The sequence below is a fragment of the Cryptomeria japonica genome, chromosome 2 (assembly GCF_030272615.1).
Source record: "Cryptomeria japonica chromosome 2, Sugi_1.0, whole genome shotgun sequence".
Taxonomy (NCBI): Eukaryota; Viridiplantae; Streptophyta; class Pinopsida; order Cupressales; family Cupressaceae; genus Cryptomeria; species Cryptomeria japonica.
In genome coordinates, this window is record NC_081406.1 from 44,168,505 (window position 1) to 44,194,177 (window position 25,673).

Below are 25,673 nucleotides of genomic sequence, written 5' to 3' on the forward strand. Positions count from 1 at the left end.
GGATCTAGATGCTTTGATGGCTTCAGTCTTGTCTTGTACTCGCAGATGGGTTGATGTGCAGCATCAGAAGTTGAGAGAGCAAGGCATAGCTATGACTTTCACTTTGGAAGAGAAACCAGCCGAAGGTGGAGCTAGTGTAAGTGAGGGTAATCCTAATCCCAGAAATGCAAGTGAAGGCAACCTTCGAAGCGCAAGTGAAGGCGATCTCCATCCAAGAGGCTCGAAGAGAAAAGAGAGACCTGAGAAGAAAGAATCTTCCAAGAAGAAGCAAGGGGCCAACCGAGATCGTTCATCCGGCACATCTTCCCGACAAGAGAAGAGGACACTTGAAGTGGAAGATTCTATGGAGTCAATGGTACAGAATGATAAAGAAGGACAGGCATCTCAAGGGTCACCAGGTGGATCTCTCCAAGATTATGAGTTACATGAAGACAAGAACAATGACGAGGTAACATCTCCTCCTAGAGAAGAAGAAGCATTGCATAAGGAGATACAGGTTAAAGAGACAAGATCGGCTATCCCAGATTGGTTGAAGGAAAGATTAACGAAGGTGATTGTGATCGAGGACGAAGACAATGTGATTGATTTAGAGAGCCTTGTTGGACATTCTCAGGAAGTGACAGAGAAGAGGAAGGCTACCAAGATGTCCAAGATGATTAGAGATGAGACTGGATCCAGAAAGTTACAGATAGCTACACCGGTAGTGGACAAGTACGAAGGTGAGATCCTAGCAGAGGAATATGATATAGAGACATTTGAGCTAGGTCCATCCACAGCCGAGCAGACACTAGATGATGCCACCGATTCGTTTGAGGCGTTGAAAGATAAGCTCAGGGAAGAAATGGAGAAAAATTAGAAATTAGAGAGAGTTAGAAATTATTGATGTATTAGAGAGATTAGAGTTTAGAAGCAATTTACTTTTGTAGCAAGATTGAGCTTTGAGAAAGGAATTCAAGCAATTGTTGTACATGATGGCTTTGAGATCAATGAAATATTGAAGTTATGGTGTTTTGTTGCAATTCTTTTGGTTATCTTCATGGTTGTTCATTTTCCTTGAATCATTCTCAATCGAAGTAGTGTGTTAATTCGAAGGACAAAGTGTTGGACTTGATCTTTGGTAGGATTCGTTTTCCAAACCAGTAGCTTCTTGCTGATTGTAGGAACGCCTTGTGTGGTCGACTGGAGATATTTGAATCGTTTAAACCTTCAATCATTGTTGTATCTTGGATATGTACCTTCGTGGTAGTGTCCTTGGTCTTTGATGTATTGAAAAATCATTTGTTACCTTAGAAGATCGCATCAATTTCAATTAAGTTGTTAATTTATGGCAATATTGAAGTTGGTAGAATCTCACCGAGTCTTGTCCACATTGAGTCATTCTTAGGGTTAGACTAGATTGGACCTCTTGCAAACCCTATCCTTTTGATTTTTTTTGAAAAGCTTGTTTAGTTTAGCAAAATCTTCGGCAACGTAAGGCCCCTTGATGACACAGCAATCACAACGACCACTGGTGCTTATCCACATGTAGAGACCCTACTAAAAAGAACATTGGAGTCATCCTAACTGATCCTTCTTGCGAAATCTTCAGCAATTAGCGACTTTAATCAAGAGAGGATAAGATGCCTTTGGGTATTTTATTCTGTGTATGATTTTGTACAAAATACACGTCAACACAAATCATTCAAACTATTGAAAACAAAGGTTTTCCAATCTTGGTCGGATTAGTGCAAGGTGAGATGGCAGCCATGTCATCTTTCAAAAGAAGTATCCCTCTTGTTTTGAGTCTCTATGGCTTTGGGGGATCAAATGCCTCTATATCAGGGAGGTGTGATTCATAAATGGAGCTAGTATTGTTTTAGACTCCATGGAAAAGAGATCACAACTTAGAGGACACTTGTGTTGCAAGTTCAAACAGGTCTTCGATGGCACCAAACGTTGAATATTATTGCATATTTAGATTCCTCTTGATCAATTATGCAATTTAAATTAAAAAATGCTGCTTCATTTCAAGCTCATGTGGTAAAGTTATGGCTTCCAAAATTTGGACAAAAACTATTAAAAAGAGGCAGTATTAAAACAACCCTGTGTTTGAAAGAGGTAAATTGTTCTCCGATGGCATCCAAATTCTTTTTCTTCTTCTTCTTACTTCTAGCAACTTCTAGACTTTTCTATAGATTTGTGAGGCATAACTAAGCTAGTGTAAATGAAAATATACATTAACTGTGAGAGATTTGAAGGAGCTTATGTAGGGAATTGGTAGAAGTTGTAGAATTTCATAGTTACTAATGAATAGTTTGCCATTGCAAGCTAATTTGACTTGTGAGAGAGCTGTGTTAAGAGCTCTTAGGGACTGAAACCACTGAGATTCTGGCTGGTCATTTTCCCAAGTGGCCTAGGACTGTATTTTCCATTGAAGTTGCAGGCATGGTGTTCACTCTCTATTATACATTACAAGTTTAGTTAATTGATTTACAAGTTTACAACATTCATTTCTTTTATTACATTTTTATGTTGATGTCTAATGTATAGAATATCCATTCTAGTTTATATATTAAGGTAACAATTGTTCATTAGTCTTTGTTGGTTTGTTTCTTAGTTCTTTGGTTTTCAGTTCTGCCTTTAAAGACTGCTTATGTCATCAGAATAGAAATTGAGCCAGAAATGTGTATACCTCCTATCTGAACTACCATCCATCAAGTTTTGGCCCCTTTCTAGGTATTTTGGATTCTCTTTTTCCCTTTCTCCATTATAATAACTTTATTTTGAGATAATAGAGAGCCTCTACGATTCAGAATAGTTCTAGAGGAGTTTCTCCTTTGTGAGTGCTTGTGTTGGCTTTTAATCTCATCCCTGTACTACAATACCATGTACCCACTATGGAAATGCTTTGGTAATTGGTGGACATCAATATGATTTTGATTCTAATTTTTCATTATAAACTAGAACTAAATAAATATTAATTTAAAAGTGAGGAAAATTTCAGGCATAAAGCGCGATATTTTTTAGCTTGACTCAAAACTAAGTTAGGATTTTATCTAAATCCAATATTGATAATAAATGGGGATGGTATATGGATGGTATATTATCTGCTATGCTCAATTCTATAAGCTTCACAGGTCCTATTTCTGTACATGATTTGATCATGATGATACATATTAGTGAGGCCTAAAAGTATACAGTATACTCTTGGATTTTATATTGGACAAGCTTACAATTGGTCGTAGCTGCCCAACGGTCATCTCATTTTTTTTATATATTATCTATTATGAGGAAGATGGCATTTATGCATTGATTGACCCTAGAATAATGATTAATCGTAGTAAGGCAAGGATAGACAAGAAAATTTCAACCATCAAAGAATGAAACTCCTTAACTTGACCCAGAGAAAAGATATACTTCTTTCCAATTTTAAGTTTGTCCAGCAGATGACATTTTTGCATCAGTTTCCAACTTAATTGTTGTAGTGACATCAACACTAAAATAGAAAAGAACCTGCTAACTTTAGGAAACCCAGATTTTACCACATCAATGCTTGTGATCTTGAACATACCGACTGTTAGGAAGTGATCCAGACTCACTTTTGGTTGGAATAGATTAGCAATAATAAAAGGATTGAACATGCCAGAGGAAAAGGTTGCCCTTAATTGGTTTGTTTTGAAACACTCCCTTTCATGATCTTACCACTCTTGTGACAGTCTTCTTTAAAGTGGAGCAGTGTAAGCAAGAATAAGAAGCTTCGGGAAGTTCCAATAGTTCTCAAGTAGATTTTTTTTGTATACTTTTGAACTTGGAGTTCTTGAGTTTTGAATATTTGGAATTGCATTTGAATAGACAGTTCTTCAGTAGAAGCATCTTGTCTTCCTGCTATTGTGATTTTAGCAGATTGTGGCAGGAATTTTGATAATGGATTCATTTGCTACCAATTAGGGGTCCATAATTCAAGACAACAAATATGGGTATTGGCCTCACTATAATCAAAGCCCATTGTATTGTTTATAAATTTATAATTAATAAAAATATATTTTCTTCTGCTTCAGTTCAACTGAATTTATTTAATTTCAATCTTGAAATGCTGAGAACCTCCAAGGAATTATAATAAGACCTATGTATCATGTCACTGTCCTGATTCTCTGCACGACATTGGGAGGACTAGCCAGTAAGAAAAATCTCTTTGACAGTTTATGTATGGAGGGTACGATATTGTTCTTACCTTACAAGACTAATGAACTTTCCTTATGCTAGTCAAAATAGAGTGGGTTAAAGATGCAGCACTCTCAAAGACAAATGGAGATTATTGCATGCCAACTTTAATGTTTACCGTATGTGTAATCATATTCATTGAACTGACAATGTATCTTAGAATCATGGAAGACCGCATTGGCATTTGCAGGGCTGCTCTGTTTGCCGCAAATCTATTACAAAGGCTCCATATGTTGGAAACCTTGGCATCTTTATACCATGCAAGCATGTTTAAAGCACTAGATCATTACAAGTGGGTTCCTTGCTAAGGATCCTTGTTCATACACATTGGCAAGGGATGCTTAATCTCAATCTTTGTTATAATTTGAATCCTGGGGGAGCACAAAAAGTAAAACAATACACGAGAGACAGAGAAAAAGCCAGCCTATTCCCACAAGGGAAGTCACATACACCACATTTGGTGCATTAGTTGTGCCAGCTTCCAAAAAGCTCCTTTACCTTTCTGTATTCAAAATAAGTGTTCTAATTCACCATGCCTTTTGTCTATGAGTTACTAATAAATCCCATTACAAAGATTTCTAAGCTGGTCACTGTGACTTCTGAGCAGAGCTCTCAAATAGTCATTATAGAAAACCATGAATTCTCAAATACAGGGAACTCTAGCTGATGTTACCGGAAGATGGTTTGGGGGACCAAAGATTCCTTATAATTATGAAGAGATCTGGAATGAAAGTATATCTATGTTTTTGTGCAAGTTCCTCAGTTCCCTAGATACTGAGAAAGTATATCTATATTGCTCATTTCATTATACAGAATAGGTCAAGGGAACTCACGAAAACAATGAGAAGAGGAAGGGTAATGCTTTGGATAGAATTTTTAAAGGCAACGATTAGATTAAAACCAAAGATGAAGAGAATAATCCGAGGTGATAATCTTTCAAAACAACTCACCAAACACCAATATGAAGAAACCTCCCAGCAGAGCATATAGATGTTATCATAAGATCATGGTTAGAAAACTGATCGCAAGCCTGGAGAATACCACTGAAATTTGAAACATTACCTCCTCATTATGAATGATGGGAGTTTTCAAATTTGAAATGACTTCCTTTGCATCGTATAATACGCTCATCTTTCCCGTGCTAATGTCTTTCAGCGTGACAGTTCTGCAATAAATATCATTGTTAAACAATGCTTCATTATGAAAAAAATTATTCCACAGTATATTTTGTTAAGTAGATATAGGCTTACCCATCCCAATCTCCATGTAGCTCATAAAGTACGTCTTGAGAAGGGAAGTATCGGCCGATACTTCCACAGATTCTAGTGTTGGATCCCTTGAGACCAAAGAAGGATTTTCCTTTGTAAGATAAGTTTGCCTTCAATCCAGTTTGCTTGCACTGGATTTCTACATTACCAATCCATTCAATTGTTGGAAAGGGAAAGAAATTTACGCGTAGCTGAGGACAATTCATCTCATAAGTTTCACCCAATTCCAGCAACTTCAGCTCTCTTTTCCCATGGACTGTGGCTTCAACTGATCTTCCTGTACCCATTAATAAAACTTGAAATAACTATAGAATATTTAATAAAAAATCTAACCTATATAGTCTTTGATTCAAAGATGATTCCCAAAGGTCTGATGCATATTGATATGTTTGTCTAAGTCGTTCAACTTCAAATATTCATAATATATGTAATCAAGAGTTTAGCTTTATATTTGCTTTACATGGTTATAGGATTTTGTAAACATAAGAGTTTATGGAACAGAAAATATATCTTTTGGTATCAAAGCTTTACAGTCTTTTGAGTTTGCCTTTGCTTTTTATAAAGTTCATCTTTAATCTCAAAACATAAGTCTAACTGAAGCACCTAAAAGAAAAATGAGAAAGGGAAAAAAGTGTATTGGACTTATATCTATTCATGTCTGTTTACCATAGAATTGAGGTCGAGGACACTGCCACCAATTCAATTCCAGCTTTTGGGATTCATTGGTTGCATGCAAGGCACTTACAGGCGGATGATGTGATACCTGCCATTCAAAAAACCATTGTGATTTTCATCTACTAATGTATGTCTACTGGTTTTATCCAGATATATTTATTGATAATCTATTTCACTGAAGAAACTAAAGAGTTTATCAAAAGACAATTATTCAGTCATACCTGCTCAAGAAGCACATTGAGGTTCCCAGAGGAGACATGGTGAGTTTCCCCAAGAATGGGATTGTATGGAGCTTTCCCAAAGATTGGAGGTCTGGTAGTAGAGATACTCCATGCAACCACAGAATTGAACCTTTCCACAGCAGTTTCTCCTTGTGCACACTTGCTTAGTAAGTCTTCAGAATAGCAGTACACACTCTCCGCAAAAAGTTGGAGCTGTGATTTGGGCAAATTGAACTGTGGGGGCAGCTGCAATACCCATCACAATATTCAAAGAAAATACATTTGCCGGCTGTGATTGAACTATTCATACACAATAAGCTAACTACACAATACCTGGAACTTAGTTAGATCAGAGCCTGGTCTGATACATTTGAATAGATTAAAAACTCTGCTCACAAAGTTTTTCTGCTTCTGCCCTTCCAACCCAAATCTCCATCCACCATCAAGGGACAATGGAGTTGTGAGTACTGCATTAACACCAGCGGAAGGTTCTGTAGAACTATCGATTCTTGCTACACCCTGTTCAAAATGCCAAAACAAGAACGGTTTTTTCTTATTTGTTCTTCCAAGAAACCAGAGAATCTAATTAAAGTAAATGTGGGTTTAAATCATTTTGCCTGTATGTGGCATTCTAAAGCAGCCAAACAATACCATTGATGTTCTAATGAATTCGTGTGTCCAGTAGGGAAAAAACCAACCAAGAAGTAGAGAATACCGCCAGGGTAAAATATAGCAGAAAACTCAAACCAGACCAATATGAGGAAATGTTTCAGAAAATTAGTTCTCCAGCACTTAGAAGACTTTCGACTAAACCATCCCAACCACAATTAATTTTTTATACATGCCGACCAAAATGCAGTCGGTTGAGTTTACATGCAAAGCGACACATTCTCTGGTATTTGAATATACTCCCACCTCAAAACTTTCTTGTATTTGTTTGTTGGCGTGGCACAGAGCATTTGCAAGTAATTAGACGTCGTCACTTGTGATTGGCTTTTCTCCCTGCTAATAAATTTAATATCACGCTTGCTTTTGTTGCCGGCAATCCATCTGTTTCTTACACGTCAAGGTTTTCGATCGTTTCAAGAAAACTGTTAAGTTGTCTATTCCCTTTCAGTATAGGGAAAATAAACATATATTGCAACTATCTAGCATATAATGACATCTACGAGATTAAGTGGCTTATGTGATATAAACATGAGAACAATGCAATGATTGTTAAAGAATCAACCAATAAATTGTGGTAGCAAAGATATTTCGTAATTATAAGTTATGTAGACAACCAATAAAAATAAAATGTGGAATCAAAAATATTTTGTAACTATAAGTTATGGAGACATTTTGAAAATTGGCAATTTGAACATTTTGTTTGAGAAAATAAGGTTGGACAAAACTAACTTCCTAATCAAAATTTACTACAAAGGTCTAATCTTGAGAACATTCTTCAAATTCTATAAAGTTTTTGTGTTAGGTCATGATGTTCTTGAATCCCATAGAATGCTTTGACATCATGGACATTATTAAAATTCTTTTGTTTCATTTCATATGATAATAGCATTTGTAGATGTAATATGTAATATACTAATTATAATAAACTAGCAGTTTCAGGGGAAGTGCCTGCAACAGGATGCTGGTAGGTGAAAATTAATTAGTTGTGATTTGAATAAAGTCAAGTGAACATAACATAGAGTATGTTAAGAGTAGGTCTGTAAAATCATCATACAGAATTGTGAAAGGAAATATTTTTTGAGAAAAAAAGAAGTGAACTTTATTATATGAAAATGTCAAACTGTACATAACCCAACTAATGTTTTTAGTTGGTCCCAAAATTTGAATTTAACCACCCACCAACCTCCATGTTGTGGAAGGCAGCATGATGTACAGTACCATAAAGCAATATAAAGGTGTTATTAGAATGGTAGCTTGTATGACAATATTTTTTTGCTATACAGAATTATAAAAGCAGACTATTTTAGACTATATAAAACCCAACCAATTTGATGTGTTGATCCCAAAAAATCAAAATTATCCACCCTCCAACCCCCATGCTGGTATTGCCAGCATGTTATACAACCATTTAAGGTATTTATTTGTGAAGTACATAATCCAAGTTATATAATATGTTGGTCCCAAAACTGAATGAAAACATTGAGGAGTTGTTGCTCTGAGAAAGGCATTTTGATGTAGAAGTGGAGAAAGCCTTGTAATCTCAATGTTGTATTGTATTGTATTGAGGCTGTGTTGATCATGCATTTTTTTGTTGGACAGTGTTGTAGACTATATCAAAGTCATTGTTGTGTACCTGTCAGCATTAAAATTGTATTAGAACATTGTAGGTGCACTAAATAATTGAAAGTGGAAAAAGTTGGATATGGAAAAGAATAGGAAAGGAAGACACTCAGAGTTGTTGAAAGTGACATGGACGATATGTCTGATGAAACTTTGTTGTGGTTTTTAAATTTGCAAAGAAGATGAGAAGTGCAAGCAAAAGTTAGCATTACTAAAGTGGAAGGTCAAATAGATTGAGATAGCCTTGTATCATGTGTGGTTTAAAACGATCTTTTTTTATGGCCTGCAAGGATAAGAACAAGAGAGAAGTATTAGCAAGACATGAGATATTGTAATTGTGGGAAGTAAACAATAGAAAGAGGGTAACAACAAGCAAGTAGAACAGTGTGAGTGGAGGTGTTGTGCAAACCTGTATTGTTTGAATGTGAATGGCAATGACAAAGACAAGTATGTAAAATTGTAGAAGCAATGGAGAACGAAAGATAAGCGTAGCTGGAAAACTTTCTTATTGTGATGGAACCTTTTAGATTTGTTGATGACCCTACAAGATGCAAGTGTTATGACGTGTGGAAATGCATGAAATAAGATATACGATATGCTAAAGGGTATAGACGTTGTGCTTGCAATACCTGTGTTGGACTTTTTTGCAACTGTTTTATCTTTGTGATCTCATAAAGCTTAAGCAAACTGTAAAGCGGAAAATCGCGGTCGAACCCTAGTTGGTCTCCCCTCTTCTAACTCCGAGGAGAGAGAAGGGAGGTTCGCTAGGATTCGATGGGTTTTCACTTAGGGGGAAGACTTTACATTCAAAAGAGGGGTTGAAACTCATAAGATTCAATCCCACACAATTTAAGATTGGATGCTAAATGAATTTCAAGGGTTTGGAAAGCAAAGCCACCCTCTTTTGTAAAGAATGTTGATTAAGGAAATTAAGCTAAGAATGCATAGAAAGTCATAAAGATTCGCTTATAAACTGAGTTTAGGTTATAGGATGAAGCTGCGGACCTGGAATTAGCAGTAGAATGTCGATACGGCGCTGTCCTGCAAATTTGAGAAAAAGTTGTCGGGACGATGGCGCCCGGCGCCACGGTCCTCCGAAAAATCCGCGAAACGAAGTGGGATCGGTTCGTCTCTGCACAAGGATTCCAAATCTTCAATCTCAGCCGCGTACCTGCAACCTACACATAGAAAAGCGAAGACGATTGGGGGGTTAGGGATTAGGGGTTTGCCTTTAGGTCAAACCCCGGTTTTGGAATTAACCAAGAAATGAGCAAGAGCTGTAAATGTAAATGACTGTAATGTAAAACAAGTACTAATACCTTGTTCTAAGGATGTTTGTATCCTTATGTGCAAAGGTTTAGATGTTGTATGTTGTAGTATGTAGCATGTAATAAGTGATCTCCTCTTCAATGGTTGAATCCTTGACTTGAATGCAACACTTAGCCTTGAATGGAGACTTGGAATGATCAATTGCTTGAATGCTTGAATGCTTGAGTGTTTGAGTATAGTTTCCACGCTTTTTTACACATCTACTTTCCATCCCCCCAAATGAGAGAGGAAAATGTAGTTTATATACTTGTCAATTAGGGCTGATAGACTGATTTTCCCGACCTTAGGCCGACCAGGGAAGTATATTTTCAAATTGCAATAAAAAAGACCCGATATCACTTAGGAAACCGGGCCCAAAATAGGACCCAGGGACCAGGGCGCTGGGCGCCCTGGTCCTGAGGGACCAGGGCGCTAGGCGCCCTGGTCTTGAGGGACCAGGGCGTTGGGCGCTCTGGTCCCACCTCCAGGACAGCGGGGTGCAAGGGGGTTCAGGTCAATGGTGCTTGAAAAATGCAGTTTTCAGTGTCGTGAGCAAGTTTTGGGGTCTCCATTCAGGTTGCGTGTTGCGTCGCCATCGTGAAGACCGAAATGCAGTCGAAATTGCAAGTGTCACAATTTTAGGACGCTACATTTAGCCCCCACTTTAGCGGGAGTATGTATGCTCATACTTCCGGTAAAGTACAAGGAAACAACATTGAAAGACTTTCACCACGTCAAGGAGGCAAGACACACCAAGCCCCCAGTGGACTAAGGATCTTACGACTTCGATTGACAAAGTAAAAGGGAAGATCACGAGGGAGAACCATGACTGTCAGTAGTAAGGTTCCCTCACTATGAGTCATGCAAAAGAAATACCAAAAATTTTCAAGACAAAGCTAAGTTTGCCAAGAAATTTTCAAGTATCTTTGAAAGGATAGACAGGGTGTATGCCCCCCTACGTTAAAGCGATCGCACACGCCTCAATGGGGGTGATTGTTTTAACGTAGTGATACACATAAGAAATGAGAAGGGAAAGGAGCACGTTATCGCAAAGATTTAGCCCCCAAGTATGAGATAAACCTAAGGATAATAAACACAAACACAAAGCACGAGGTGACTTCGCTTTCCTCGGGGTCAGTATGCTGTATGATAAGTCATGTATATATATCATATGTATGTATGCATAATTGTTCTTCATTCCCCAATCAAGGAAGGTCACCTAGAAGAAGGGAACACATGTGTCTTTTGAGTCAACATGAGAGAGACCAAAAGAGATCTCAATGCTTTGCATCGTCCTCAAGTAGACAACACTAAGGACAACAAATAGAAGAATGAGAATAACATATAGAAGAAGTAACACAAGAGAGGAGGAGAGAATCTGCTATGCTAATGTAACTAGTCTAGCATGTCATCTACCCCCCGATCTTGCTGATCAATGTTTCGGGAAGGCAGGGAACACGCTAGAGGAGGAACATCCAACACAGCAGATGGAGCTATCACAAGATCCAAACAAGGGCTATGTTCATGTTCCAAGCCACGTTGTTCTTGTCTAGGAGCGAGGATAAGTGCTTTAGAAAATTCATTAGATAAATGGTTATCAACATCAACAAGTTCATATTCGCTATCAGAAGCAAGAGGAGTAACATTTTCATCATGAATAACATTTTCATCTATATCATCATCAAGATTTATAAAAATAGGATCTTTAACTCGCACAGGATCAAGACCATCATGCATCTTATGTTTAGGAGATTTAGGCTCAATATCCGGCTGAGGAGAAAATGGAATAATGCTTGTTGAAGGTGTTTTTGGAGATTGCAAAGTTTGAGAAGCAGCTGCTTGAGCTCTAAGACGACGCTTTCGTCGACGTTCGCGTGCAAAACGATTACGTCTAGTCTTAGTAGGAAGTGGAGAAGATAGAGGAGGAGGAATGTTCTCATCCTTATCACTTGGGTGTTTAGGTTGTGGTCTTTTAGGCTGGATAATAGGAGAAGAAGAAGGTCTCTTCTCTCTATAAAAGGAAGGAGGAGGAACTGCTCCATATAAAGGAGGAATTTTTGGTTTAGGGAGAAGACCAAGTCCATCATGACGAGGAGGTATAGATCTACTCTTAGAAGATTTATTAGGCATAGACATAGTCACATCCATGGGGACGGGTTGGGAATCTTCTTGGGGAAAGACATTAGTTTTGTCTTTCAAAGGAAGAATTTCCTTCTCAAGAATGATAGGAATGTCAAGTTTAGGTGTTCTAGGTTCACTTAGAGATAGGATCATATCTGTTTTCCACTTTTGATAAGATTTAAAAAGATGATCACTTCGCGGAGGAAGAGATTGGAATTGTTTAGGCCAAAAGTAATCAATAGGAACACTAGAGGTTCTTTCAGCTGGTTTAAAGAGACTATTATTGACAGTAACAACTTCACCATTATGGGGAAATTTTAAACACTTATGAATAGGAGAAGCAATAGCTTTCATGGAAGATAGCCAAGGATAGCCAAGCTTCACATGAAATTGTTCGGAAGAAGGAATAATAGCAAAGTTCACATCAAGGGATTTGTTATGGACTTCAATAGGCAATGTAATAGAACCAATTGCAGGAGAAGAAAATGCATCAAATACTTTCACAATCACATCTGTTTTGTCATAGATTACTTGATTCAATTGCAAAGTAAAAAGAAATTCTTCAGTAATAACATTAACCATGCACGAAGGATCAATAAGCACTCCACGGCAAGGTGTATTTTTGACTTTTGCAACTACGTATAAAGGACCATCAGGTGCTCTAATGGTTTCACTAGAATCAAATGTGATGGAAGGTTCTTTAGGGATTTCTTGCTGCTCTACAAAGTTAATCACATTCGGAGTCATAGACACAAGACCATCAGATGAGAAAGAGGAATCATTAGCCTCAATCGCATTAGAGGTATGAGAGGTATGAGAAGGTAATGGATCAGTAAAAATCTGAAGATTTTGATTAGGAGGAGCTACAGATGTGTTGCCTTTATCATTCACTCCAGAAACAGAAATAGTATTATTATCAATCAAATCTTGAATTTTACCCTTTAAAGAAAAACATTTTTCAGTATCATGCCCAGGCTGACGATGAAAATGACAAAAGGCTTTGTGATCAAAATAAGGTGAAGTAATCTTTGCAAGATCAATTTGTCGTACAGGAGGAAGAGTAAGCACATTTTGTCCCAATAACTTATTCATAATATCATGCAATGATTCATTCAAAGGAGTATACTTTCTTTCTTTCCTGAAAAATTTAGAAATAGGAGGCACACCTGATGCTGCATTCACATTGTTGTTGATGATGTTTTCATTGAATTTGATGGAATCTCTGTTCGGTTTAAACTTCCCAAATGGTTGTTGACTGCTATCACCCTTATCACTCGGAGCCATAGGATGTGATTGTTCCATTTGACTCATAGTCAGTTGATAATTGTGAAGAGTGGCACACAACTGTTGGAAAGAAGTAAACTCAGAAAACAGAAGTTTGTCTCGACTATCTTTTTGCAAATTAGAAATAAAGATTCTTTGAATATCATTATTAGGCACTGGAAAAGAAATTTGAGCATACAAATGCTTATATCTACCAATGAAATCAATCACTTTTTCTTTAACACCTTGTTTACAATGCATTAAATCAATCAAAGTAACTTTAGGACTTATATTGTTTTGAAATTGTTGAATGAAAGCATTTGCAAGTTGTTCAAAAGAAGTAATAGAATAGGAAGGCAACGAGCAATACCATTGTAGGGCTTTGTCTCTTAATGTTCTGGTAAATAGTTTTGCAAGCAACCTTTGGTCATAAGCAAAATCAGTACATATTGTTTGAAAAGTCTTAACATGTGTTAGAGGATCTCCTTTACCATTATAGAGCTCCAAATGCGGGATTTCAACATGTTTAGGAGGAATAGCTCGAACAATATCAAGAGAAAGTGGGCTCGCAACATCAAATGTGGGCACACTAAACTTAGATTGATTCATAGAGGCAATTTGTTGCTGTAAAGAAGAGACAGTTTGTGCAAGATTATTAATGGTAGCTTCAGTCGAAGAATTCATATTAGGTGTGTTAGATTGAGATGGAGGTGTTATGTTATTGAAAGAGGGCAAAGAGTAAGGTGGTGGGACCCTATGATAGTCAACCATAGGGGATGATTGGATAGGAGGAACACTACAAGGAGGAATGGAATAGTTAAATGAATTGCCCCCTTGCATCATGTTCATTTGTGAAGATGTAATAGGAACACTCATTGAAGGAATGTACGAAGAAGTTGGATTGAATGAAGGAAGAGGATTAATTAAAGAAGGAGGATTGCCCCCATGACTGGTAATCACAGGAGGAATGTCTTGTATAGAGGTAGCCATGATGTTTGATGTAAAGGTAGGTATACTAGCAATAGGAGTGGTCAAAGGAATAGAATGATCGACTTGTGTAGGAGGTTGTGTATAACCTAAAGATTCAGCACAACTCTTCATAGGCAGCACATTCGAATCCACAATGTGTGCAATACCACGCAAAACATCAATTCCATTCTTATCACTTTGAAGCATGCGTTTTAGACCCTCAATTAAAGGAAGAGCTTGACTATCGGGATACTCATGAGACATCCATTGGTGAAAATCGTCAAATTGGTTATCCAATTTGGAAAGTTGTTCAACGGAAATTTCATGGGGAGCTTCTTCATCATTAGGAGGATTAGAGGAATTACCCATGTCCTCGTTAAAAAGGCTACTCAAATTAGGTTCCATCTCCTCGGTAGTTAAACCTCGGACAGACTTAATTCTACGGCTTCGTCTAACGGGAATAGTGTAAGTAGGGCTTATTGTTGTAAAACTTATGCACTAGAGAGAGAGAAAAGATTTTGATCTTAAAGGTAGCAATTTTCAGTAAAACCAGCCAATCTTCCAGATTTAAGCTGTTAAATGCAATCACGACAGTCTCCCAAAATTTCGGAAAAAATGTTTGGGACCGTGGCGCTCGGAGTGCAACACGGTCCTTGCAACTTTTTTCGAAATTTGCAGGGATGAAAGGTATGATGATTTTAGAGCTAATCTGAAAAAATTGAGTGATTTTACGATCTGTAGATAGGCCAAATTAAAGTTGCAATCTCAAAATTGAACCCTATCAAGATTGTCGAAAAATGCAAAATTTTGAATTTTGAAAAAGAGAGGAAAACTGAAATTTTGAATTTTATGATTTTAGAGGGAATGTCAAAAGCAGTGCAAGTTTTGAAATTTAAAAATTGATTCAATTTCACGCAAAAGTCAATTTTGAAAGCGGAAATCAAGGTTGTTGTAATTAAGCACTTAATTTCAAAAGTCACAAATTGCAAGGATTTGGATAAAGCACTGAAATTTTGAATGAATGCAAACACAATTTTCAGATTTAGGACAGTAAGAACACAATTTTGACACAAAATTTCAATTTCCACAATTTTTGAATGATTAGGAGCCCTAGACCAAGCAATCACAAGACCAACTTTGACTGTAATTTTGAAAGTGTTATAATTGACAAAATCAGCCAAAATTCTGGATTTTAGCAGGAAAATACAGCAAGATCTCGCTCCCGAAATTTTGGAAAAAATGTCGGGGACGATGGCGCTCGGAGTGCAACACGGTCCTCGCAACTTTTTTCCAAATTTTCAGGGATGAAAGATATTGTGATTTTATTACAGAATCCAAAGTTACAGCTGATTTGGAGATGTTTTGATCGGTCAAATTGTCAAACAAAGGTTGAATTAAGAGGGTTTCAAAAATAAGGGTTTTGACATTTAACCACTTAATTTTCAAAATTAAAGTACAGATATGAATTGATAATTTATAATAGAAGGGCAGATCTGAAGCAAGCATTAATAATTAAACATTTTGCAAGTTCAATGTTCAAAAATAAAATTTAGGGTTTTTATGCAATCACCTCTAAAATTTTGCAAAAGATCAAACATGGAAATGTAATCAAGGAATCAATTTTCAGATCTAAGCATGAAAAATCAGAAAGGATGTTCACATCGGGTTCACCAAAATGTAAAGCGGAAAATCGCGGTCGAACCCTAGTTGGTCTCCCCTCTTCTAACTCCAAGGAGAGAGAAGGGAGGTTCGCTAGGATTCGATGGGTTTTCACTTAGGGGGAAGACTTTACATTCAAAAGAGGGGTTGAAACTCATAAGATTCAATCCCACACAATGTAAGATTGGATGCTAAATGAATTTCAAGGGTTTGGAAAGCAAAGCCACCCTCTTTTGTAAAGAATGTTGATTAAGGAAATTAAGCTAAGAATGCATAGAAAGTCATAAAGATTCGCTTATAAACTGAGTTTAGGTTATAGGATGAAGCTGCGGACCTGGAATTAGCAGTAGAATGTCAATATGGCGCTGTCCTGCAAATTTGAGAAAAAGTTGTTGGGACGATGGCGTCCGGCGCCACGGTCCTCCGAAAAATCTGCGAAACGAAGTGGGATCAGTTCGTCTCTGCACAAGGATTCCAAATCTTCAATCTCAGCCGCGTACCTGCAACCTACACACAGAAAAGCGAAGACGATTGGGGGGTTAGGGATTAGGGGTTTGCCTTTAGGTTAAACCCCGGTTTTGGAATTAACCAAGAAATGAGCAAGAGCTGTAAATGTAAATGACTGTAATGTAAAACAAGTACTAATACCTTGTTCTAAGGATGTTTGTATCCTTATGTGCAAAGGTTTAGATGTTGTATGTTGTAGTATGTAGCATGTAATAAGTGATCTCCTCTTCAATGGTTGAATCCTTGACTTGAATGCAACACTTAGCCTTGAATGGAGACTTGGAATGATCAATTGCTTGAATGCTTGAATGCTTGAGTGTTTGAGTATAGTTTCCATGCTTTTTTACACATCTACTTTCCATCCCCCCAAATGAGAGAGGAAAATGTAGTTTATATACTTGTCAATTAGGGCTGATAGACTGATTTTCCCGGCCTTAGGCCGACCAGGGAAGTATATTTCCAAATTGCAATAAAAAAGACCCGATATCACTTAGGAAACCGGGCCCAAAATAGGACCCAGGGACCAGGGCGCTGGGCGCCCTGGTCCTGAGGGACCAGGGCGCTGGGCGCTCTGGTCCCACCTCCAGGACAGCGGGGTGCAAGGGGGTTCAGGCCAATGGTGCTTGAAAAATGCAGTTTTCAGTGTCGTGAGCAAGTTTTGGGGTCTCCATTCAGGTTGCGTGTTGCGTCGCCATCGTGAAGACCGAAATGCAGTCGAAATTGCAAGTGTCGCAATTTTAGGACGCTACACAAACAAGCTTCTTCGTTCTTTCTGGAAATGGTTGATGGACCACCTTGCAATTTGGAGTACCTCTCATAAGTGAAGGTTGGGTGAATTCGGAGATCTTCAATTGATTTTACTCAAGATAGTGTTGTGAACGTGAGACCTTGTTTTTATGTTTTTCCAATGTCAATTGTTGCAAAGTCTAGTGTGAGTCCTTGCGATTTGTGGATAGTAATACCCCAAACCATCATTAATGGGATCTATGTACGGTTTCCTCTAGTAATTGGTGGAATGGGAACATATTTTGGATTGGCAGCATCCCATGGTGGTCCAGTGTAATGTTGGAAGAGGACAACAACATATTTTGGTAAATCCAGTGGTTTAGAACTTGCATCGTAGACAATCATTTTGATTTGTCCCAAAGAATCATTGACAAGATCAACTTCAATCCATAAATTTGCAATGAGCATGACTTATTGGTCTATAGAAAGAATAATTTCAAATGGGAGCTGCTCATCTTGGTGACTTTGTTTGTCTCTGTGTGTTGCTATGATTATTGGTGCACATGCAATGGGTGAGTGCAATTGCTTTAACACTTTAATATTGTGCAAGTTTGAAGCTGCATTGGTTGCAAACAAATATTTTTTTTGGTCAAAATGCTTGTGTTTGGTCGAGAGTGAGGCCTTGTGTTGAGCGCATTTGCAAAGTTTCCCAGTTTGATTGCACTAGTGTTGTGTTGCGTACATTTAGCAAAATTTTGCAGAATTGCATCTGTGATGGGGAGAGTCCTTGTTGGCGGAAAGAAACATCTAAGGTGATGACATCAGTGAAGGAGTGCCATAAAATGAGCATTGTTGAGTGGGATGCATACAATGGTTTGTCCATAACTGGGGGCAACTGGTCGAGGTCGCCGACCAACACAGCTAAGAGGCCTGTGAATGGTTCATGTTGTCCAGTGGGAAATGCTTGTCGCAATCTATTATCAGCTTTGATGAGTAATTGTGGGCCAAGGAAACTCATTTTGTCAATCAAAATGTATCATAAATGCTTGCATTGCTCTATAAACATTAATAAGGAATGCCTTGTTAAAGGACAATATTCTTGAATAGGTATGTGGAGGGCAGCATGGATTGTTGTTGCTTGAATGTTATATGCAGACACACATGTTGGTGCAAGCACAAGAAATGTGTATACTTTTGGATTTAAACTAATATTTAGCTTATTTCGTATGTGGTCAATAAGAAACGATTTCTCAGTACTTGTTGTGCCTTGGACGATCAGCCGTAATGGTGAGGCATTCAAATTTTGTGCAGTGTGAGAAGTTATAATATCAAGTGCAAGTTGTTGATTTGCTGCAAGTTCAAAAGTATTGGGGTGACTTGAGTGAATGTTGCAAAGGGTGGCGACCGATTGACTTTTTTCGGTTGAAATCAATTAATGAGCTATGCTATGAAGGAATTCATTAGGCAGGGATGCACTCCAATTAAAGTGGAGGTCATAATCATGCCTGCCAAGCATTTGAAGGGTAGTCACATCAAAGTTGTTTGAAGTACCCATTTGTGAGAGGAACTCCCACTCGTAAAGTTCTTGATCAGTAGATTGTGGAATATCTTCTAAGTGTGGGTCTTCATCATTTTCAGAAATGGAATGTTCTTGGATACCATTAATATGTCATCAGACGTAATGAGTGTTATGAAGTTGTTTCCAATTCAGTATAACTTCATCAGCTGATGTTCCTATGTGTAGAGGAATGTTGCAGAAAGGCTTGTACAAAAGCAATTCACTCCAACAAAAAGATTCAAATGTACTATCATCTTCTGCAAGCAAGGATTTGAACTGGGGGAAGACATTTACAATGGCTTTTAGTTTTCTTTTTTTCCATTTACTTTTTTTGCGATGTTGGTTGCATGTATATTGTTGGGTTGAATGAAGCAAAGTAATGTTAGATAACTCGGTCGATCTTTTCATGTAGGCGGAAATGAAAGAAATGGAAGGCTGAGAAGGTTCATCATAGTTTGTTATACGTTGGAAGATTTTTTTGCCAACATTGAGGGTGACAAATTGACGTTTGCTAGAGATCAAGGGGAGTTTGAGCAGCATATGGCAAGTAACCTAAGCACTAATGTCCCTATCAGCAATAATGCCCATCATAAATCTCTGATATGCTAAGAGAATTGTATCTTCTGTATTTGTTGATGCAAAAATTTGTTTGAGCATGTCAGTATAGCTCTCTGGTTTGCGTTCAGTTTTCGATGCGTATTTAGAAATATATTGGAGCACTGCCTATTTTGAGAAGACAGACTGGCAATCAACATTTGTCCTCCATATGGCTAGCATGGATGGGTTGTGAACATTGAGATGACTGTCATTCCTTGTTGGTTGATAGCATGGGCTATTATTATGGTTTATTGTCAATGTTGAATTTTGTTGTTCAGCCCAAGGTGCTTTGTAACGACATTCGAGAGTTGTGTTCTTCTTTCTCAAGCAAGTAAGCTCTGAACACTTTGTATGACGATAAACAACATTCACTAATTCAACATAGTTTGTGGAAGGATCATATCTTAAAATGAAATATGTGTTTGATAGGCATGGATCTAGAACAATAGGTGTATATTGCCTATTTGATCGCTCGACTTCACTGCGTGGATTCCATGTTGTGATGTATTGGTCAAAGAAGCTTTTAGCTAATTGAACGGTTTCATGATCTGTCCAATCAAGGTTGTACATATTAGGTGTGGACCCTCGATGTTGCCATTCATACCTATACCAATGGTCGATTGCATGCAACAGATTGACAATTACTTCATCACAAAATATCTGGAATCTTAGATGCAAGTATAGGTTATATGCGGGTTATTGACAAGATTCTCAATACATTGTTTTCTAGTGGGTTGTAAAATATTTGGAGGACTGTTTGGGAACATTTTATGTAGGTCAGGCCATTTTGTATCAGTTGAGCTTAACGTGAAGAAAAGTGTTGGTGGCCCCAACTATTCTATCATTGTGGTGAGGTCCCTACGAGATTTGCCCCAAAATGTGTACGTGTCGTGGAAGGAAGAAGCATAGCGCATGATGTGGTTAGGTAATTCATTTGAAGGTGTGTTTTGCAAGTGCTCCCTCAGTGCTTGAACATTGCCTGTAAGAGAATCTTCCGAATTTGTCTTTATGAAAACAACAGTTGATTGCTGGGAGCGGTGCCTCGTCATAAGATTGTAGATGTAATAGCTGAATCGCACATGTTGACCTAATCTTTGATCATGATATTTAATTAAGTGCAAAGCATATTCATGCAAATGTACATGTTTTTCTCTATCTTGAAGTGGCAAAGCCAATCCATTAGGAAACAATGTTGGAAATGCCATTGGAAGTAAACCTTTTGTATTGTATTCATTGATAGGTGAGGAACTGATTTGTGGCCAAGGGATCACATTGTTCTCGGTAGTATATGTAGTATTTTCCTAATTGCATCAAGTTCAAGAATTGAGGATGGAAGTCATGGAATAAATGAGGAAGTGTTTTTCACTACATCTTCGTTATGGTCGGCGAAGGTTGCATCATCATTGTTCTGTATAGGTTGTTCTTGAGGTGTTTGAACTCTATGTAACAAATCTGAAACATCAGTACTTGTTTCGAGCAATAGCTCTAGTGCGGCAATATCAATGAGTACATATTTGTAATATTGGTCATGTTGAATTTTGTAATTCAATGTGTTTATGGTGAAAATGGATAACAATAATAACAATATTGAAAGGCTAAATGAATTCAACCACCAAACCCTAGCCTAACAACAACAAAGATCCACCATAACATATGAAGATTACCTAAGACAATGCAAATAACTCAAAATCACAAAGATTATACCATCACATGTCCAATAGGGTTTTGATCTCCATTCTTCCTATCTCCATTGATCTTGCTTGATATACTTGCTCTCAGATTTTTGTATGCACAAGAGCTCAACAAAGAATAGAATGTGGTTGCAAGTGGAATTGTAGTGTAGCCAAGTACTCCAAAATCAGTCATTAGGGTTTGACAATGAAGAAAGCATCTCCTTAAATAGAAGACACAATAGGAAATGGAGGGTTAAGATTGAGAGGTGTAAAAAGAGAGGTCGGCTAGGATTAGAGGGTAGGTAGAGGAAATAATAAAATAATGAAAGAGGTAGGTAGTGTATGAATTAAGAGATGAATGACATGTGTCATAGGTGGAAAAAGATAAAGAATTAATTAAATAAATAAAGATTTATTTAATTAATAGAAGAAGTAGGACAATTAAATAAATAAGATATTTATTTAATTTAGGAAAGGGATAATTTAAATAAATAAATGTATTTATTTAAATGTGAAATAAGGCTAGAAGAGGATAAATGAATTAATTAAATAAATAAAGATTTATTTAATTAATAGAAGAATTAGGCTTAGATAATTAAATAAATAAAATATTTATTTAATTAGACATGACAATTTTGAGTGTCTACATTTTGCCCCTCTTTGAGACAATGCGGCTTGTCGCGTTGTTTCAAAGAAGATAAGATGCACTGATACAGAGTTGCCCCAAGATGGGAATTATATGCCCCCTCGAGAGATTGGATGAAAATGTCTGAAAAGATTGCAGACAATCTCTCGATAAGAAAGACGGGATAGAATGGACTGATCAGATAAAGTGACAAAGTCACGGGATAAGGAAGACTGACTCAGAAAATGAAGGTGAGGGCTAGGGTAGGCTATAAGATAGACCACGGGGGAAAATACATCCTCATTGTCATCTACACATCCATGAGAGCAGAGTGCAGAGCGAAAATAAAGCAGCAACAGTCAGCAGCGATGGCTTTCGTACATAGATTCGACCGCATTCGCCGATTCCAGAGGCTAGCAGAGGCAGGAGAGCCGGTAAGTACCGCCAAACCTCCTCGTACTTTGACGCATTTAATTTTGTCATTAATGCATGTCGAATAGGGCAATAAATGCGCTTAGACTAGGGTCCAAAAAGTGTCAAAGAACATCCAGGCGCGTCTGTGCAGAGCATAGGCACGTCTGTGTCAAGAAGGCGCGTCTGTGTTTTTCAGGCGCATCTATGCAGTCTTTGAGCGTGTTTATGTCATGTAAGCGCGTTTGCATTTGAAAAGTATGAATTTGCATCTTCTAGGTCAAATCGGCAGTTCTGTGATGAACATACGCTGTCAATTGGATAAGCTCCTGAGAGGATACACTCAAGCAGGTCCTCTAGGAAGACTAGGATAGATCAAGGCACTTTGTGATGAGCAGCGAGTACCAAGATAGAGTACTTTGTGATAAACAGGGAGTACTGAAATATGAGCAACACTTTGTGATGAACAAGGAGTGCAAATGTGAGCAGCACTTTGTGATGAACAGGGAGTGCCAAACACGTAGTACTTTGTGATGAACAGGGAGTACTACTAGGATAAATAGCAACACTTTGTGATGAACAGTGAGTGTCACTAGGGTAGATAGCCATATGCATTTAGATAGCGAGTAGCATTTTGTGATAAACAGTGAATGCCACTATAACTGACATGATTGAGTTGCTTGACTGCAGGAGTATTTGCCGATGCTAGAGTGACGGGAGAGATTCCTGTCGACTCAGAGGTTGCGACCTGAGTTGACAGCCGAGGACTGAGCTGCGATTGAGGTTATGGGATTGAGATACATTCTGTATGTGCCTGAGTTTCGGGTGAACATGGGATTTTTGACTGCACTGGCTGAGAGATGGCACTCAGAGACTTGTAGTTTGCATTTGCCGATGGGTGAGATGACAGTCACCTTGGAGGATGTATATAGGATTCTATGGATACCGATCGATGGGGAGTTAGCACCCTATGATCGAGACGGAGATAGGGATGCACTGAGACGAGTGTTCTAGGATCCAGGACTAGGGATGAGGGTGGGACATGTGGCATGGGATACCATGACATGGACAGGATTAGCACTACCAATAGTGTTGACAGGAGTTATCAGTGGGTTCCTCTGTCTGGATAGGATGACACAAGGGGTGGCTGCAGGGGACACATGGGCCAGGAGAGTTGATCTTGGGGTGGGTCCTTCTAGGGCTCAAACTCCGTCGAGGCCAGGCGGCTCCGAGGGAGGGAGTTCATCATAGCCTTAGAGGGCTCCCTATGTATCAGTATTGTACCATTTTTGTATTGTAGACACCTGCGGGTGATTTTGTAGCCATATGATTCTTTTGACATCATTGTATCATGACACTTTTGATTATATATGAGATGAGTCACCATTTTTGCGGCAGCTATATGCATGTGTACCTTATGTGATGAAATGTTCTTATGTGATACATGTTTTATGATATGGATGCTTATATGATGCAATGCAATATATTTTTGTTCTTTTATGTTGTATATGTGATGCATGATGCAAATGTGAATGTATGTAATGCAAATGAATATGATAATGCAAATGATTATTTACATAATGAAAATGTGAGATGTGTTGTATGCAGGATGTGATGCAATTGTGATATCTATATGTATGTATGAAATGTTTATATGTGGTGATGTAGGTGTCACTATATGAAATGCAAATGTTTTTGGTGTGTCATTATACTCAGTCATGTGATAGCGGGCTACGCGGACTCGAGAAGGACAATGGAAGTCAATCAAGAAAGGGGGATGGAAGACAGAAGATATGAACGTGAAAGAGCTTCTTGTGCGTTATCATCATTGAGCTTTATTATGGCAAAATAGGTTATGACAATCGAGGCATTTGTTCGGCCCAGAAAGTCATTGTACCTGTTTGCATGGAGATAAGACAGTCACAAACAAGGAATGCCCCAGTTCATACTAGACTCACAGTGTCCTCATATCCTTGGACAAGTCATAGCATTACTAAAAGACAATCGACAGACAACAAATGCAAATAGGTGACGATACCCCATCCTCGCCTTTCTAGTCAAAGACATCCTGGAGATAGAATCTCTAGTCAAAGACATCCTGGAAAAGCTAAAAGACATGTCACCAAAAAGATAAAATCAAAAGAAAACCAAGACTCGACACCAACATCCACTGTAGTCCTCAAGTTTAGTGTCTCTTGTCACTTGTTTAAGTCTTATTCGATTGTGGTCACAATGTTCACTTTCACAAAAAGGATAGATAGCACTAAACCATATGTTGTCTGAGTCTGTTGAAAGATTTGATTTTGTTGAAGCTCATTGTTGCTGCTGTGTCTCCTTTGAAACTGTGAATCCATGAAACTGATACTTTATTGTGGAGAAGATGGAACTTTATTGTGGACTGGCGATGCAGATGTTGCTTTATTGCGGATTGTGCGCGGATAGACTTGAAGGAAGCTGGAAGAAACTGTACTCCTCGAAACATGTGATGTTCTTAGTTCCACACCCATCACTAGACGTAGGAATTGGCCGTAGTCACAGATAGGATCTGGTTTATTATGGATGGAAAGGGAGTGAAAAGGGAGGTTATGGATGGCTAACCAATCTTGGGTAGATCAATAACAAGCCATGATGGTAATAGGTAAGTTTATTGTGAGTGAATAGGTTGTGAGTGTGTGCAAAGTGAAAGGATGAAAGTGAATCCTGAAGGAGGGAGGAGCAATGTCTCTATGCATGGCGCTGGTGACCCAGTTTTCACCATGGTACTTGCCCAGGGCGCCACCGAAGTGGTTTTCACTGTTGGACGAAATTATTTCTCTTTACTTTTTTTCGATTTTTTCAAATTTTTTTTTTGTCACAAGGCGCCTGTTTTTCACCAAGTAACGATTTTTTTGTTTTATAATTTTTTTGTATTTTTGCAATGTTTTTGATTTTTTTTGTATTTTTGAATTAGGATGTTCCGAAGAGCTTATGTGTAAAACCTGCGAAGGTGCATGTTGTTGATAGGATCCTCCAAAGGTTCACCTTCTATAGTTGAGAGATGATATGCCCCAGAGCCATATACTGCTGTAATAATGTAAGGACCAAGCCAGTTTGGTTCAAACTTGCCCTTCTTATCTCTGTCTTGTTGATTCTTGGGGTTCTCTCTGAGTACTAAGTCACCCACCTCAAATGTATGAGGCTTAACCTTGTAATTGTAGTTGCAATGTTCCTTGACTGAATGATGTGTAGCTTGAGTGACTATCTTCCTTGATAAAGGAATTGAGATAGAATTACTAGTGTGTGGACTACACAGGCCCGTATGTGTGTCACCTGAAGAAGTTTGGGCATCCTTGATAACAAAGTCCTGCGAGGAAGCTCCATTAAAGGTCCATGATGTATCGCCAGAAAGGAATGGATGTGTGGAACAAGTGGATGAGTTGTGAAGGCTTATGATTGTGAAAAGAAGTGAAAGTAGGATAGCATGATGGAGACTTAGGATCAACAAGTATGCTTTTTGACTTAAAATTGTAGAACTTTTGCCCCCAGTTATTTTGGTGTTAGCGGAGATCAACTCTTGCTCTTTTTGCTTCATATGAGTTTTATCCTTGACTTTGATTTTTGTAG

At 38.1% G+C, this 25,673-nt stretch overlaps 1 protein-coding gene across 1 annotated transcript in view; it reads right to left on the reverse strand.

Moving 5' to 3' along the window:
- The window catches only part of LOC131075022 (oxysterol-binding protein-related protein 4B), a 71,745-nt gene that overhangs the window by 14,214 nt on the left and 31,858 nt on the right, over nucleotides 1-25,673 (reverse strand). The window contains exons 2-7 of the mRNA XM_059212591.1: nucleotides 6,982-7,191; nucleotides 6,698-6,883; nucleotides 6,365-6,610; nucleotides 6,135-6,231; nucleotides 5,451-5,745; nucleotides 5,263-5,365 (exon numbers count right to left, since the gene is read on the reverse strand). Coding sequence (XP_059068574.1) covers nucleotides 5,263-5,365; nucleotides 5,451-5,745; nucleotides 6,135-6,231; nucleotides 6,365-6,610; nucleotides 6,698-6,883; nucleotides 6,982-7,191 — 1,137 coding nt within the window. The remainder of the gene's footprint in view (nucleotides 1-5,262; nucleotides 5,366-5,450; nucleotides 5,746-6,134; nucleotides 6,232-6,364; nucleotides 6,611-6,697; nucleotides 6,884-6,981; nucleotides 7,192-25,673) is intronic.